Below are 19,064 nucleotides of genomic sequence, written 5' to 3' on the forward strand. Positions count from 1 at the left end.
TAGTGGTGTCCGAAACCATAGTGGACGTTATCGAGTGCACTCATTCAATCCCACAATGCACTGCAACAACAAGTGTACAACCGTGTGAGGGTCACGCCGAACGAATTCCCGCGTCTCGCCAGAAGATGGCGTCCGCAGCTGAATCATCCATCCATTTTCCAAACCGCTGGTCCAATGTGGCTGCAGCGTAATATCATACAGATATATTCCTGTTTAATTGATTATTAAATTGTTTAATTAAGGTTTATACATAGTTTCCATGACAGAGTTTGAGATTTAAATCTTTTCATCTTACTACTGGAGCTGCCAGTTTGCTAAGTATCAAATGATTATTAAACAGCAAGCACAAACTATGCAAAAGCGGCAGCCCTTCCGGCGCACTCAGTGTCCGAATTCACTCACTTGTTTTCATTCACTCCTTCAAGATGACAATATTACTGGACCAATGTAGGAGTAGTGAATGAGGGCATAGGGGGCGATTTCGGACACACTCTCTGCTTAGTTCCGGTCTCTGTGAAGCTCCTCTTTCTGAAAAGCAAATTGTGTGCTCTGATTGATCGGCTGGACCAGTGTGTTGTGATTGGTCAAAAGCTTTGAGTGCGTTTAGGAAATGTCACGCCCCTTACCATAACCGCAAGCTAACAACTAACCCAACTAACCCAATTCAACTGGCCACACCCTTTTTTTGCGTATGCCTTGGGTGGGAATTATTTAAACGAGGAATATTGTGATGTGTATATTCCTGGAAAAAAACAAACACGAAAGACTACATTCAAGGCGTTTCAGAAACAGTGCTTACTGATATAGAGAATAACTCCCTTTGAGGTGACTTGGTGCTTTGTGACTCTGCCAACCTTTTTCATGCTCAAACAGCAACATTACACACTCACAAATGTTTTTTAAAAAATCATAATACCGTAGGTCCTCTTTAAAATGCTAGCAGGGTTATTTGTTTTCTGAACAGTGGCAGATAGGGGGAGAATTTGAGAGTGTTATTTATTTTTTCTGTTCTGTTTGGTGCTGTTGAAAATTGCTTAGCCTACAGTAACTTCTCAATATCTCAGGAGTTTGTATCGTATTACCATATGTGAGTGATACCAATCTGTGTGCCTTCAGACTGTTGAAATCTGTTCACGGATGCTCTCCTGAGCCGAATGCAGTTTTTATAAATCAGTTTTGAAAAAGTTCATTTGTTTTCTGAAAAAGTATTGGTTTGCCGCCATGGTAACAGACTGTCGGAATGTTTGAATGAATCGCTTTCAGTATAAAGGAACCAGAGGTGGAGTGGTGGACAAAAGTACACAACTTCCTTACTTGAGTAAAAGTACAGATACCACTGGTCAAATATTACTCCATTACAAGTAAAAGTTGTAAAGACGGCATTTTACTTAAGTAAAGTACAGAAGTACTTGAAGTACTTGAATATCAAATTTAAAAAGTAAATGTCAATGCATTGTTTTAGAATTGTTGCATTGTTACAGTACCTTATGCCTCTGAAGCAACCTAGTGAATACACTGACCAGTTTATCTGTGGAATTAATAGCTTTTAGAATGTTACAAAACCTAGAGAAATTAAACAACTTTTTTTATTTATTTAACCCCCCTAACACCCCCACAAAAGTACACATCTATATGTGTATCCATTCATGCACATTTGAATCAAGTAGTCTGTAAAGACTGATCAGAAAACCCCCAGCTACACAACCATAACTGTATAACTGCCCAACAGCAATAGTACAGAAATATTTATTTGCCATGAAAACAAAACTTTCAAACCGTTAGTCGTGACAAAACGAAACTGCCTCTCACAGATCACTAGTAGAAAGAAATCGTACTAATCGCCGAACTTTACCACACGTGACCCTAAAGAGACAATCATGTTTTAGAGACGAAAATAAATCATGCATAACATAACTACTTTCTACTCAAAGACCTTGACAGAAATGTAGTGGAGTACAAAGTACGGTATTTGTGTTTCAAATTAAAGTAACAAGTTTCCTGAAAAAAATAATACTCAAGTAAAGTGCAGATATTTAAAAAGTGTACTTAAGTACAGTACTCAAGTAAATGTACTTCGTTACTGTCCAACTCTGAAAGGATCAGATACTAAACTAATGAGGACATGATTCGATAATTGTGAGATTCATGTTTCGTAAGTGCTACATCAATAAATGAAATGTTTTTACTTTAAGGAGGTATTGAAATATATAAAAAAGCATGTTGCTTTGATTAAAAGTGGGGGAAAAAAAATCTCATAATTAAATCTGTGTAAGATGAATCATTATTTGCAGTACAGCAGCAAAATAATCACTCATTTAATGCTTGTGTTTATGAAGCTTTCTGTATTGATCAGGAGTTTACACATATGCACTGTTATTGGACCAACTCCAGACAGCAAATAATGAAGGAAAATAGTAATTAAGGAGCAGCACCTGCAAATTACTGAACAAGGAGTTATTTAAGATCTCTCTCTCTAAGATGTCTCCCTCATTCCGTCATATTGACTCATTTTAATCAATGATATTAAGGTTATCATCATGGAGCTGCAGCATATCCCATCATGCTCTTTGTCTCAGAGCATCAGTGCAGGTTTGGCAGCCGCTGTGAGAAGGAAATGAAAGCAGTGCTGTTAATGTCAGTCATCTGACAAACACTCGTGGGCTGTGGGCAGTCCTCATGCCATTTACACACACAGCTGTAAGCTGCCACTCAAAACCAGCATGAACATCACTGACACATCCTAACCATCATCTAGAAATAATGTGTCGAAGGCACAACCATTTATGGTATTTTAGATATTATGCCTTATATTTTATTATTTTAAAGGTACAATATTTACAAAAAAGAATGTAAGACTTGATTTTAGCTTTAATGTACATTGGGGTTGATGAGATTTTTTCATGTTTTTTAACGAATTGTCATGCTCACTAAGGCTGCTTTTATTTCCTCAAAAATATAGTGAGCAGTATTGTGATTTTATGTATTGAATAATATACTTAAATACAATTCCAACAAAAATTTCTGGAACAAATCGCCTACCCTGCCTTTAAAATAGCTTAAAAGGATTTGTTGATGGCCGATATTATAATCTGTGATACAGATTTGAATATATTATTGGTAATAATATAAATATTGATATTTACATATTTATATCAATATTAAATGTTTTTTTAACGAGCACACCAAGATAAATCAGTAATAATAACCAGAAAAAAATAAGATCCATACAGTATCTCATAACGTTAAAATGACGTTCATCTATATGGATTGATCCCTTTGTTACTGAGATGAAGTCTGGAAAACACTAATGAATATTTAACTTTATCCACAGGGCTTTGGTATCTTTGAAAGGCAGGGTGCACAACGCTTACCAAAAGCTCCTTCTCGTCCCTTGGGGGAGAAAAAAAAAATGTAACAGGAAACAGAGCAGAGCAGGCGGAAGAAATAATCAAACCAAATTATCATACTGTCTTTGACTCCTGGATGACACTGACTATTCTTGGAAAGCCTGTATCCTCAGACACATACTGTACGCACAGCTAATGAATAGATCCTCAGTGTGCCGAGACACGTTATATCCACAGGGCAGGGCCTTTGAGACAGAATCAAGATGGTAGATGTGAGAAAAAGTGTTGTTTATCATCACAGCTCTCTCTCTTTTAGCACATATCAATATTTGCACAAAAAAACACATCTTGAGAAATTAGCACATTTGGAGATGAAATGAGCGCTACGGAACAAAGCAAATATCTTACCACCTCAATATCAGTTTATAGAGGGAAAATTCCTACCATTTATCCTGTTTTGATCTTTTCCTTCTTGTTGTATTGCTTTGTTTCAGGTATTTATGAACAGACGTTTCTTATATAACTGCAGTGCTCCTGTCCTGGATGTGAAGATTGCCTTTTGTCAGGTGTGTGTTCCATACAGGTAAATTAAAAGGTAGAGTATTCATTCACTTCCATTCTGCCCGTCATTCTTGTGGATGTGTCATTGCTTAAAATAAATACTGGTGACAGCATGTCTGGGCCCTTAAGGAAGATGTACAGCTTACACAGGATCAGTTCCTCGCAGCATCCCAAGCCATTCTGAGTCGGGTTTCCCAAAATGCATTAAGAGCATCTTAATACACTTTAAATATGCATGGAAGTGTTTTCTAAAATCAATGCAGTCATTCAGATATATCATTCAAATTAAAAGCACTTAAAGGGAAAAAGAAATTCCGGATCATTTACTCACCCTTGTGGTTGTTGCAAACCCATCGGACTTTCTTTTTTACGGGAAAGTGACTTTTTTCACAATATTGTTTCACTATGAAATATAATGGGTTGCAAATGCTTTTCCATTGATAGTTTACCAAAAATGAAAACTCTGCCATCATTTATTCAAACTCAAGTTGTTCTAAACCCATATGTCTTTCTGCCTTTATGGAACACAAAAATAAGTTGTTGTTTTTTTGCATCCCATTAACACAAATTGAGGGCGAGTAAATGGTGACAGAATTTGAACTTTTTGAGTGAACGGTCATTTTAAATTCAATTTACAGATGTATATCTTCCTTAATTTTAGGGCTCTAGATTGACTGACTTGAGTCAAGAAACAGAATATTTTGCTGACCTGATTTGTATTGTAACTGCTATACTGTAACAAACTTTCTCAAATAACACAGTGGAAACATGATGATTCAATATCAGATTACATATCAGAATAATGTATAATGTACTGTTAATGATAGAGTTACATAATGAAACTTCCCTCTGCTTGATAAATATGAAGTACAGTATTTATTCCCAGAATTACAGTAATCACAGTAGCACAGCAAAACATTCAATAAGCCACCTCATATGTTCCTTGGGGTTCTTGTCCTTTTCGTTTGTGCCTTAAATAATCCTCATCACCTGTCAGAATGACCTTCAGTGTGACATACAGATCCCAGGTCAAGAGGGCAGTTGACTAGTGGATAAAGATTCTGTTAAGCAAGAGGTTGTAGGTTCAAATCCCAGAGGGATTGATCCATGAATCAACACTGTGCCCTTGAGCAAGACACTTAACCTCTGTGTCCTCCACAGGGACTGTCACTGTAGGAAGTGTTCTGTGGGTCACTTCAAATACATGTGTCCGCTAAATGACTTAATGGCAACTGACTCCTGAACCAAGTGTGTTTCATACCCCTAAAAGTGTGTCAGCTCTGTTCCAGAACCTGGCTACTGCCTATGTGGGGCACGGGAGACTTGACTCTCAACTGATTCGAATAGATTGTGATGCTAGCATGACACAACAAAATACACTTAAAAAACACACAAAAATATTTGGTATAATAGTATTTTTGTTTTCAATATATATTCATAAAAAAAAATTGTTCTGTTTGCTACAAATTTATGCTTTTTAGAGAATTGTTACATATGTTTTCATCAGGGATGTGATTTTTCCATATTTATACAGATTTTCACATTTTCAAGTATGACTCACTTGATTTCTGTAAATTCGAAAATCCGAAAAATGTTTGTTTGGGGTGCTGGTGTTTTGCTGGTTATTGTATGATGATTGAAATCGCCAAATAGCTTTAAACAACTACTAAATAAACCGCACGTATTTTCTAATAGATTTATTTCATGGACGGATTGCTTCTGACAACGCTGTGCGAGTTCGCGGCACCATATGCGGGACACCCTTTATTGCATGTTAGCCAGGGTTCAAAGCGCCAAATTTGAGTAAAAATTTTGCATGATTGTGAGAATGTGATATGGCTTAGTGCGATCATCATCAGATTGCAACTGTTGTGATGTAATTGTATAAATATATAGTCTGACGCACTGCGTGTTTCAGAGTAAAGCACAGCACTGTGTTCATTTTCAGTTTCGATTCTATGAAGGTAAATCAGTAGCAAAACTCGAGAGCACGTAGATGTGAATTTGAGAACTTGTACAATAAATATTGGTTCTTGTACATGAACATTTACACTCACAGCTCCAATGTGAAAACCTGTAAAAAAAAATCTGAAGTTGAATGTTGAAATTTGCACTCGCATACAATAGTCACAAACCTGTATTCTGAATCTGAAGCTGCAGACAAGTAGTCACAAATGTGTAAAATGCCATTCACAGAAATACAACGACAGACACAAACTTGTAATATATATTTTGCGTTTAATCTTACATTCACATTCGCGGTACTTCCTCAATTAGGCACTTGCAACTTCTCAAATCTGTCACTGCAATTTCAAATTTCGCGCCTTGACTTTTGCTACTCTTTTCGCGATATATCAGGTGCAAAACTAACTTGTGCACTTGAAACTCAGAGGCGGTGAGAGAGAAAGGGGGGCGGGAAGAGGGGTGGGGGGTCAAAGGAGCCGTTTTATTGGTTGGCACCTAGCTAGCCAATGAAATGGGACGTCGATGATGTCACGAAACCCGCGTGCACTGAAACGCTAACATGGCTTAATGCAATGCATTAGACTGATATTAAAAGAAATAAACGATATTATCAAACTCAGTAAACACAATGCTAATAATGCATACTACAGAAAAGCAGATGAGCACAGAATATGACGAAAGAAAGCAAATGTGTGTTCAGTGCAAATAAACTTGCTGCCTGTGTTTTATTAATAATGTAACGAATTAGCCTATGTGTTTTTTGTTATTGTTTTTTATTTTATAACTGTTGGTCCATAAGCCTCATTAAGCGTTTTCTTGGTTTTCTATGGGAGGAAAACGTACAATTAAACGCGTTGCGATCATATTCTGTGCTCAATTGCTTTTCTGTGTGCTTGTTTGTATGGTGTTTCCTGAGTTTGGTCTTTTAATACCACTGTCTCAATTGAACGCGTTGCGTTCATATTCTGTGCTCATCTGCTTTTCTGTAGTATGCATTATTAGCATTGTGTTTACTGAGTTTGATAATATCGTTTATTTCTTTTAATATCAGTCTAATGCATTGCATTAAGCCATGTTAGCGTTTCAGTGCACGCGGGTTTCGTGACATCATCGAAGTCCCATTTCATTGGCTAGGTGCCAACCAATAAAACGACTCCTTTGACCCCCCCTCCTCCCGCCCCCCTTTCTCTCTCACCGCCTCTGAGTTTCAAGTGCACAGGTTAGTTTTGCACCTGATATATCGCGAAAAGAGTAGCAAAAGTCAAGGCGCGAAATTTGAAATTGCAGTGACAAATTTGAGAAGTTGCAAGTGCCTAATTGATGTAGTACTGCGAATGTGAACGTAAGATTAAACGCAAAATATATATATTACAAGTTTGTGTCTGTCGTTGTATTTCTGTGAATGGCATTTTACACATTTGTGACTACTTGTCTACAGCTTCAGATTCAGAATACAGGTTTGTGACTATTGTATGCGAGTGCAAATTTCAACATTCAACTTCAGATTTTTATTTTACAGGTTTTCACATTGGAGCTGTGAGTGTAAATGTTCATGTACAAGTACCAATATTTATTGTACAAGTTATCAAATTCACATCTACGTGCTCTCGAGTTTTGCTACTGATTTACCTTCATACGATTCACAGAAAACGCTACTCTGCAAGTGCTGTGTATTTAAGTAAATTATAATTAGCTTTTGGGAATGCCAAGTGCACCAACCATCTTCCTAAATTCATAATGAGAATCGTTAATAAATCTTTTATTGTCAACAAAGAGGAACGTTAAGGTTCTTGCAGTTTTCCGCCAAAATAAAAGCTCAAATGTTTGAAAGCAAATAAATTAATGCAGCCATAAATGTTATTTTATTTTAAAAATATTGTAATTTTACTGTTGCTCTGTAAAATAAAATAAATATAAAATAATAATGATAACAATTATTATTGTTTCTAATAATAATAATTCTATGAATACTTTTATTATAACATTTTGTATTATAATGTAATATATTATTATTATTAAATATTGCATTTAAAATATTTTTTTTATAATAATAATAATTGAATATATAAATATATAAATCACATGCTTGATTTATATATTCATTAAATGTGAAAAATTTATTATTTTACCCAATATTTCCGAATGCTACTCACCCTTCGGATCCTACTCTCTGTGGTCATTAAAAATCCCAAAATGTACCCATTGGCCCCCATCCATCATGGCCCCCTAATCATCCCCGTACACTGATTGGCTTAATCGCTCTCCACCAGTAAACTGGTGTGTGGAGGGCCTTCCTGGTGGATGCTGCACATTGGTGCTGGTTAAGGAGATTCCACCTTCCATAAAGCGTTTTGAGTGCTGAGAAAAGCGCAATATAAATGTAACGAATTATTATCGTTATGAATTTTTATGCTTTTTGCATTTAAATGTCATCTAGGCTGCTCATTAGGTTTTGGAACAGAACTAATTTCACCACAATAATAAAACCAAACCATTCTATGTGCTCTATCCCTTGTTTCAATAAAAGGCAGCAATTATCACAAATCTTAGCTCATTAGCTTCAAATTAGCCCAGTCAGTTTAATAGGGGGGCACTGCAGTGAGGGGTTACTCCCATAATGAAGATAGACTTATTACCATTTTAGCTTGTGAAATCATGTGGACAGCTTCCTCCCTTGGTATACCCGAAATATATTCACTATGTGACAGTTAGTACAATCGATTACACAGTTGGCCCTTGTGCCGTCGTTGGCATGAACTCCAGAACAGAGAGACCCTTGATAACCTTGATAGTTTGATTTAATATAGTGTGATATCTGAGATCTTTAGCCAAGCACAGATAACATGCTCTCTCTAGTAGCGAAACTGAAATGTTTAGATGTTGTGCTCTTACCCAGCTTACAAAAATGTTTTCTGAATGTTTTGATAATGTTGTCATTAAAGGGGGGTGAAACACTCAGTTTCAGTCAATCTCATGTTAATCTTGAGTACCTATAGAGTAGCATTGCATCCTTCATATCTCCAAAAAGTCTTTAGTTTTATTATATTTATAAAAGAAAGATAGGCTGTTCCGAGTCTTTCCGGATAGCTAACAACACACAGATATTTGAAGCAGTTTTACTCACCGCCTGCGGTTCCAACGCACGACCGTGAACCTTTATCGTTGGGACTGCTCCATCCTTAAGCATTAGACGATCTGCAAATCCGGTGTCGAACTGGGCCTTGTTTATAAAACCTATGCAGCGCTGCCGATGATTTCCTGTTGAAGCGCGTTGATGTGCGCGGTCTCGCTCTCCTCTGGTCGACGTGTGCGCGGGTGCGCTTTTCCGAGAGAAATGCTCATATAAGGAGTTCCACTCTCGTCTACGTCATTAGATCCACGATCGAAAAAAAAACAGCCGAAACTTGTACCAACCCAGAAGTAAGATTTTCGGCACAGAAATTCTCCGTTATTTGTCCAAAATATTTTTTTTTTAAACTTTGGCCATGTTTAGCATGAGAATCCATCTCTTTAACACTGTAAACAACTCTGAATACATGAAACACCATTGTACCCCCCCTTTAAGTTATGAAAACTTTATTTCTGAATGTTTTCTGAACATTCAAAACATCCAGTTACTTTTTTTCTTGACTATACAATTGTTAAAGAAAACATTTTGGGAATGTTACTTTTGAATGTTCTTTAAAAAAAAGCTAGACAAACGTCCAACCAGAAAAAAAAAAACGTATAAATAACATTTTATTAAAAAAACAGATAACTTTGAACAAAACGTTACTGGAAGAACGTTGTTCATAACTTTGAGAGAACCTTTTCCAGACAAACTTCTGAGAATATTCCTTGTTAGCTGGGAATATACATAATTTCATATCCCGTGCAACTTTAATTTTTTATCTCAAAATTGCAACATAATTAGGTGAAATTAAGATGCAATTGGGCGATATAAAGTTGCAGGGCTAAGAGACAAGCCACATTTTGAAATATAAAATCACAATAGTGAGAAATAGTGACTTAATTCATCACATATGTTTAAAATATTACTTTGTATCTCAAAATGAGACAATTGCTAGCAGTATTTTTTGGCTTTCCATGTTTGATATTCGTATTTTTTATTTTATTTGTTTTGGCTCGTAGATATAGAGTCTTACTGTGGCCTCTTCTCAAATTGTTATTGTAATTGTTGTAATATTTTTCTTCACTCATTTGTGACACCTCATTTCATTTAATTATTTTAATTTAGTTGCTTAGTGTGGGGTGGTTTGACCTAAATATCAAGGTCAACACATAGCAATTATGTATTTGTCTGCAAATCATTTAAGCAAACTCATCTGTGGTTTTACAGTGTTAAATGAGCTTTCATATCCAGTTCTGATGAAGAGAATACAAACAGTTGTATCCATACCTCTTTATATCACTAATAAGGTGAATCATAGAATCATTTGCACAGCTTTTTATGACCTATAATAATAGCCTACAAGTGCTTTGGAGCTGCTTATCAACTGTCTAAACACGTTATATGATGTTCTCTGCTCATACATCCATCTTTTTCTCCATGCAGGGGTTTGGCAAACAAGTTGATGTTTCTTACATTGCCCAGCATTACAACATGAGCAAAAGCAAAGTGGACAACCAGTTCTACAGCGTGGAAGTAGGAGATTCCACCTTCACGGTTCTCAAACGCTACCAAAATCTAAAGCCCATTGGTTCTGGGGCTCAGGGAATAGTGTGGTGAGTACCCATGGTGCATCTCTTTGTGTTTTTATCGTGAAAATATGTCCGGATGTCATAATGATTCTCAAACATCTTGAGGCTTTGAATTTTAAGAGCGATATTTGGGGTTTTCTTGGCAGGGTGTGTGATGAATTGCAGTTCCCTTTCAGGCGTTCACGTTCCGACGTGACGTCTCCGTTCCCTACTTCAGTGAACGAGGGTTACATACGTAACCGAGACGTTCCCAGTAGACGGAAGCTAATTTGGATTCGAGTTTCAGAAAAGAACCCATCAGTTTATTGCGCTTCCCAATATCCGAACCTTATGATTGTTGAGTCGTGGCTAATGTGTGGACTGTGGGTAATCTTGATGAGGGTGGATTTTTCCCTCCCCCATTCCTCTTTCCTTGCATCTGAGTTTCAGTGGCAGCGGTGCGTTTGTTGTGGAGAAGACAGAGAGGCAGGACTGGACTGGACTGTTAATGGCATTGTTGATGTGTTCTGGCTGGTTTGCTGGCTGCAGTAATCCTGCCTGCTGGATGGACAACCCTGATTTAATTTAACTTCCTCTCCTCAGCAGCAGTCACATGATGTAGCATGGCAGCGGCATTAGCCTAACAAACGCCACATCATTCTCCAGAGAGAGAGAGAGAGAGAGAGAGGGAGAGAGGCAAAAGAAGGACAGTTTAAAAGGATTGTGCAAAGTCACATGTCTTCCACAGACCCTGATGAAACTGGTTGTGGTTACATTGCTGTACAATGTTTTCATAATGTTAAAAGCTTAGTTAGTTTGCCGTTTTGTTTTTACTTACAAACTAAGTTTCACTTGACTGATTTGAATAGCAAATCTGTGCAAAAATCTGGCAATTTACCACGACAGCCAGTTTACATACAATCACTGTAGGGATGATTCATATATCATTTCAATTGGGAATGCAAGATCTTTCGCTAAGAAATTGCTGCTAAATTACAAAGAATCGGCAAGTAACACATTGAATTAAACATGACATTTTGAAGGTTTTGGGACACTGATCAGTGTTGTATACTGAGCCATTGTGTTGAGTAATGTTTGTGTTGAGTGTTTATTGAGTAATTTTTAGACATGTACAGCACTTTGGCCAACTTGTGTTGTTTTTAAATGTGCTTAACAAATAAATGTGTTGATTGATTGATTGATTGATTGATTGATTGATTGACTGAAGTAAAAAGACTAATAGAATTTTCTTGTAAACCGTACTCCAATAGCCTAATCTTTGCTTTATTTACAACTTGATTATTATTTTTTTGTTTGTGACAAATTGAATTCAGAATATAGCCTAATTACTTTTCTATTATTGACAAATGTAGTACCAGGTTTTGATAGCGTTTCGAAAGTTTAGAATAATTACGATTTTTTCATGTTTTAGAAAGTCTCTTCTGTTCGCCAAGACTTCATTTATTTGATAAAAAATACACACACACACAAAACAGTAATATTGTGAAATATTATTACTATTTAAAATAACTGTTTCTATTTTTGATATATTTCAAAATGTAATTTACAGTATTCATGTGATGACAAGGCTGAATTTTTATTGAAATATGCTGATCTGGTGCTTGAGAAACATATCTTATTATTATCAATGATGAAAACAGTTTTTGTTCACAATAACTGAGCTGCAAATCAGCATATTAGAATGATTTCTGAAGGATCATGTGACACTCAAGACTGGAGTAATGATGCAGAAAATTCAGCTTTTTCATAACAGTAATAAATGACATTAGAAAATGTATAAAAATGGAAAACAGCTATTTTAAATTGTAACAATGTTTCACAGTATATAATATGTTTTTCTTTTCTATAAACAAACCAAACATTTATCAGAATATTAAGTATGTTAGTTAAGTTACAACATTTTCATGGCATAGTTTAGCTAGCTGTGTCTGTGGAGTTATTAAACCAATCCATCAAATCATTCACAGTCCATGTTGGAAACCTACATGCTGAATATTTAGATGACGCAGTGCTGCTTTCCTCAGAGTAATAGAGCTATGAGCATCTGGCATCGTGCTGATGCTGCTAAAGGTTTGGTCGCTAATAATTTATCATATCACACACACACGCCAATTTCCTGACTGTGTACGCTAACAGAAAATGAGATTCAATGCCTGGCAGGACTCTCTCCAATATTGCATTTTTGGGTAAAAAGGTGTGCGCCAAGAAAGTAAATGTACATGCATCTAGAAAAACAAACAACATTCTCAACAACATTATGAAAAAATGCAGCATAACACACATTGTTTTGAATAATATAGTCCATTATGCAATACAAAGGCAATTTCTCAAGAATCATTAAGATGCTTTCAGACTCTATGGGGACTTTTGGGCCCAAATATTGGAAGAAAGCAATATGTTATTTGCACATTTTTGTGTTTCGCTGACGGTAGCTTTAGTCCTCGCTATTGTATATGCCATCTGTCACAGAGCCATTGGGATATTGATTATTCAGGAAATCAAGTGGAAAAGTGGCTCTGTGTGTCATCAAAGTGAGTGTTTGGAATGGCATACTACCATTTTTGAACATTACTATATTGTTGCATACTATTCTTTCATGCATGTACTTTCCAAAAGTCTGCGGTCAGTAAGACATTTAAAAGATTTCTATACTAAAGAAATGCTGTTCTTTTGAACTTTCAAAGAATGCTGGGGGAAAAAAAATGCATCACGGTTTAGGCTACACAAAAATATTAAGCAGCACGACTGCTTTTGAACAGTAGATTACACGCGATCTCTCTTGAATCCAACACGAAAGTGACTTAAACTGCAATTTATCGACTGGCCAACATGAGAGAACCCCCATGTTAAAAAGCCCAACTTTACAGCAGAAAAAATATATGTTTACAGCCTGGTACCGAAAACGGTTTAGGTCTAGTTAATTTTGTCCGGCTCCACCCACTTTGGGCTTCAAAAATGCTCTTCAGAAACCTAAAGGTGACGTCACGGATTCTACGTCCATATTTTATTACAGTCTATGATTAATCCTAGTATGCAATGAGCAATCTCAGGCACAGACTCTTGTCATTTATGAAAGAAAAATAATGAGAGCACAAACAAGTTGGTAGGACAGTTCTGAGCTAAAGTCTTGAGCAGCTGGCAGAGGGGCTGAACACTGTGATGAACTTAGTGTCAAGATAATTACTCTAGGCTGTGTTTAATTTCACCAGGCTGTCACGAAACTCCACTATGACTGTCAGTGACTTCTTTTCCACTTCTTCTCCACATAGAGTTCTTCAGTGTTGGGTTTGGGGCATGAGATGTTTTGTGCTTTGATTATAGTGATTAAATATGGTCTTTAATGTATTTAATTGATAAAAGATGATTCTTCCTATTTACATGTTGTGATTTGTATAGTCACAGCGTGTACAAATAACAAGGTCACATGAGACACAGCCATCTTCTAACCGTATACATACTGGGAACTATATTCTCAGAAGGCGAAGCACTTCTACTTGGGCGCAGTGATTTGCTCGCAGCGCCTGAGAAGCCCGTGGTGAGGAGCAGAGAGTTCGCTCAGAGTAGGAGTAAATCACTCCGCAGAAGTAGAAGTGCTTCGCCTTCTGAGAATATAGTTCCCAGTATGTACGGTTAGAAGATGGCTGTGTCTCATGTGACCTTGTTATTTGTACACACTGTGACTATACAAATCACAACATGTAAATAGGAAAATGTTGGCGAGCAGTATTGGGAGCAGTATGCTAGCTGAAGCCATTTACCTCCAGTCTTTGTGCTAAGCTAGGCTAGTGGTGGGTGCGTCAGACAGAGTTACGGCACGCACGGAGATGAGAAGGGTATGTATGGACTTATCTAACTCAGGGGGATACGGTGAATAAGCTAAAGTCCCAAAAAGTCGGTGTGTTCCTTTAAAACACATTCCCATTCTGATACATTCAAGACAAGCCTGTATAATTCTCTCTTCCTCTTCTTCTTCTGAATCAGTTTCTGGTTCAAACAGATATGGCTGAATTAAACCAATTGTGGCTGGTGTGAGTGAGTGGAGGCGGGGCTAATTTGCATATTCATGGTTCTGTGTATACTAAATGAAGCAAGGGTGTAGTTACATTTAAGCTATATTAAGGCATGAAGAAATTATTTTCACTGTGAAAAAAAGGATAATATATCTTTTTGATTATCAAAGATGAGTTTTAAGGGATACATGTCATCATGTCATTATTTACTCATCCTCAACAAAATATTTAAATTTCAATAAATTTTTCATACAAATCTATCATATGGTTTTGAGGACAAGTCATATGAACATGAGTTGTATCTAATATGAATTACCAATTATCATTTTCGTTTGGACAAAACATAAAAAATTGTGTATTGCTTAGAAGAAATAATATATATGTGAGTAAATTATGACAGAATACTATTCCTTTAGATTTTACTAGTGTGATATGATGTCGTGGTTATATGTCAGGTCTTTCTATTTGTATGAACTGTTTCTTATGCTGTAGAATAATATGTGGTGTTAAAGTAGTTAAAACGGTGTCTGGTTTGTGACAGCTGCCTGTAGGCAGGGCCCTCGAAGAGCAAAACTGCAATGCATTAACCACCTAGAGAGACAGCCATGACATCATCTTTGACACAAATGGGTATCTATGGTTGCCATTAGCCAAAAAAAAAGAAAAAAAAAATCTCTGAAACTGCCGTTGCCATGGACACATCAGTCCTCGGTTCCAAAAAAAGTGCTTTAGAAACTTTCATGCTGTCGCTCAGAGAATATCTTTCCTGCCTAAATTTATACTAAATTCTTTTTTGTCAATATTTACCATATTCAAAGCATTTGGAATTCCTTTTGTGATTTTACTTTGATTTAGCTCATTCTGTAGATTTTCTTTCATTGTGTTATTTTAGCATCATTGAGATTTTATTGCATCAAGTTGCGATCAAGTTTTTTGTGCCCTTGAATATAAAGTGAATATTGTTGAATATTACATTTATAATTTCAAGTAATGAATTTTTTTTTTAATGGTTTTAGTTTTAGTTAACTATAACCCTGATGTGTATGCATGTATGTACTGTAGGATTTGTCCTGTTTTGATGTACCTCACCCCCTTCTGCTTTGACCATCTGCTGTATAACAAACCCCACAGCTCTCACTGTCTTCTCAAATAATCCATAGGTGAATCAAAGATCCTTATGGGCCTGTGCATTCTCCAATTAACACTTATTCAGATGCAGACATGCATTATCAAACATGCGGTTTTGAGTTTTGAATTATAGTGGAGGTTTAAAAAAAGGTTGCATTGAAAGCTGAAAAAGAGTGCGCTCTTGAGCAAGTCCACATCACACATTTTATTCACCCACAAGGCTTTTTAATAGGTTTTATTGGGCATTAAAACAGTGAAGGTCAGTTTTGACCAGAGAACATGTCATACTCTCAACTTTTCAACTTGTCTGTGGCTTCATGAAGTGCCACAGGAGGAAATATTTTTTCAATCACGGCTGCATTTCCTGGTCCTATTCGATGTTTTTTTTTTTTTGTTTTTTTTTTTACAATGGCGTTTTAAGCTTTAGCAGCGCATGTCAACATGGTTAAAGAGCAGACTTTCCCCAGTGCAGCCTTGTGGGATGAAGCATGAAGTCATAAACCTCAGTAGCTTTCAGAACATGATGGCTTCTGCTAGCACTCCCTACACCTGGTCTAGTCATAAATAATATAGTGCTTTTAAACAACAGCTCTCCTGCTGCATTAACCTTATATATATATATATAAGATTTCGGTCCTCAATTTCATCATGACAGTTTTTATCATGACAGTTTTAATGCAATTTTTTTGACCAATATAAATATTCTCAGAGTGAAAGACAGGAAACAACTGAGACGGGCACCCACTGTTTTATAATGCTGTTGTTGTTGCTAATTTATTATATAATTTAGTGCCTCCTTTTGGCCTCCAGGTATACTTGTTAAATGAAGATACTGTTTCATTCAGGAAACTGAATTTTGACTCATTGAATTTTATTTTAGGTTTAAAAACGATTAATATCAGCCTTCACTTGTTAAAGAACACTAATGTGTTATTTCACAATAAGCCATTGGCCGCCTGGTTTTCTGCAGTGTTTTTGGACTTAAAAGCCACACTTGAGTTTTTTTTATTTTTTTATAGAGTTCTATTATTGCTGCAGTTAGAGAGCCGTCTCTGTTCATGTAGATCCGGGTCACCAAAATGATTGGCGAAACATTCATGCATTTAAGGGTTAACTCACATAAATAGAATGTTCAGTGTGCTGTACATTTAAAATATAACTGACACTGATGATTTCATTGTAATATTTGCTCACTGATTTGTGATTGGTCTTCATTTTTGCATTGTGATTGGCATTACATCTAACTAAACTGAAAACAGGACGTGTGCTGACGATTTCATTTAAAAAGAACCAAAACTTAAAACCTGACATTACCTGACACGTTAAATATTTTTTGTGAAAATGTGAAAATGCAAAAAATTCATATTATGAAAAAATTCAGCTGAAAATTTGCTGTAAATTAAAAAAAGCACTTCGCATCTGTAATATTGCTTTTAAGCCAATGGTTAGATGGGGAATTGTGTTGAATTCCACTCTGAATGGATTAAACATTTAAATGAATTTCATTCTTTTCATTTGTGTAGTTTTGAACTTTACAAGGTTATTTTGTCATTCAACATCAGAGTCTAATTAAAGCTGCGACAGTTGAGTGTACGAAGTGTCCAACATTCCTAACTTCGTTTTTACAGTTGATTGAGTGCATCATCTGGGTATTTAAAGTGTACTTATTTTCTAATTTCGAATTTTCAGTGTGAACACACTACTCACACTATTTATACTACAAAACGTCATAGAATAATGCAGAAGTACGCAAATTGGGACGCACCTATTGTTTCCCATACGTTAATATTGCTTTCTCTCTCTCTTTCTCTGGCAGTGCTGGATATGACGCCGTCCTGGACAGAAATGTGGCCATTAAGAAACTCAGCAGACCCTTTCAGAACCAGACTCACGCCAAGCGAGCATACAGGGAGCTGGTGCTTATGAAATGTGTCAATCACAAAAACGTGAGTGCCAGAGCTCAATATCTCTCACCCGTTGTCCCATTGGATTGACCCATTTGTTTAGGCCTACAGTAGTTGATGTGCATGCATGTTCTAGAGAAATTAAAAAGATTAGTTTGTTAAACTGAAAGGCAGGAATATTGTGACTACTGGCCGCCAGATTTAGCATTACTGTACATAGCACACGTACAGCACACGATCCTCAGGCCGAGAGAGAGAGCTTGGTGGAGATCGGTGGCATTGGATGATGAAAAACAAAGAAAGAAAGGGAGTGATAGTGTTAAGAGACAGATGAAACACTTTTTTGGCAACTATAGAGTTCACTTCACAATGCTGCTGCCAGATCTCCTGTCATCCCCCCCCCCCCCCTCTCCCCCTCTCTCTCTCTCTCTCGTCGTCTCTCTTTCTGAGACTCGGGTTATAAAGGACGGCTGGGACGTGACAGAAATACAAATGTGCTTTTTCTATCATCCTCAGCTTTTATTGACTGTTAACCGGTCCTTTTATGAATCTCTCAGCCTCCTTTCGAGAAAAATAACTTGGGCAATAGTTCACAGAGAAATGACAGTACTGCCATTATTTACTCACCTTTGTGTCATTCGAAACCTGTGTGCTGTTATTAGCCTGTGGAACAAATAAAAAATATATATTTATTTAAATATTTTTTTTAAATGGTCATTGACTATGTAACTATTCCTTAAATAATTAATCCAATGGAGCATTTGGTTACTCACTTGGTTACTCATTTGAAATTGTCATACAATTATAGGACTCGAGAAGTGAGGACTCAAAACTTTTTATATTTGTTGAACTGTTCATTTAATAATTAATCCAATGATGTATCATTGTATAATTTCATGTTTTACTAAAGTTCTTCTCTTCTTTTCTCCTCCAGATCATCAGCTTATTAAATGTCTTCACACCACAGAAGTCTTTAGAGGAATTCCAAGATGTGTAAGTAATGTTTGGAGATTTTTCCAGACATGAAGTCATCTGATTATAGTCAAACCACCTTTATTTATATAGCGCTTTATACAAGATTGTTTTAAAGCAGCTTTACAGTGATAACAGGGTTATGATTTAATGAAGCAAACAGGTCATTTCGGCTGTACAGCAGCTCTAAAATAAAGAAAGTGTCATTGTTCAGCTGAAGTTAGTTCAGTGTTGATTCAGTTCCACTGTAAATATCATAAATTATTAAATTGGTCTGGATATAAACCGTTTGGAGGTAGTGTTTGAACAACAATCATGAAACTAATAGTTCTGGCTCTAAAATCTGATTGGATAAGCCATGTTGAAGCCTTTTCTTTTTTAAACTAAACTGCTTTCCTATGGAAAGAAATATATAATCAGAAAGGGAAGGGGACATTTATTGTTAAAAGTGTTTGCATTTGAATAAACATTATTAA

General features: G+C 36.4%; 1 protein-coding gene across 6 annotated transcripts in view; it reads left to right on the forward strand.

Annotated features, from left to right (window-relative positions):
* mapk10 (mitogen-activated protein kinase 10) overlaps positions 1–19,064 on the forward strand; it is a 62,350-nt gene that overhangs the window by 20,509 nt on the left and 22,777 nt on the right. For 2 of the 6 annotated variants that reach the window (XM_081390670.1, XM_081390666.1), the window contains 4 exons: positions 3,842–3,942; positions 10,429–10,598; positions 17,529–17,658; positions 18,551–18,609. In XM_081390670.1, the coding sequence (XP_081246796.1) occupies positions 10,477–10,598; positions 17,529–17,658; positions 18,551–18,609 (311 nt within the window). In that variant the 5' untranslated portion in view covers positions 3,842–3,942; positions 10,429–10,476. Of the gene's footprint in view, positions 1–3,841; positions 3,943–10,428; positions 10,599–17,528; positions 17,659–18,550; positions 18,610–19,064 lie in introns of those variants that run through there. The other 4 variants (XM_081390665.1, XM_081390668.1, XM_081390669.1 and 1 more) reach the window with 3 other exon arrangements.

The sequence above is a fragment of the Scardinius erythrophthalmus genome, assembly GCF_964197995.2.
Source record: "Scardinius erythrophthalmus genome assembly, chromosome: 17".
NCBI lineage: Eukaryota > Metazoa > Chordata > Actinopteri > Cypriniformes > Leuciscidae > Scardinius > Scardinius erythrophthalmus.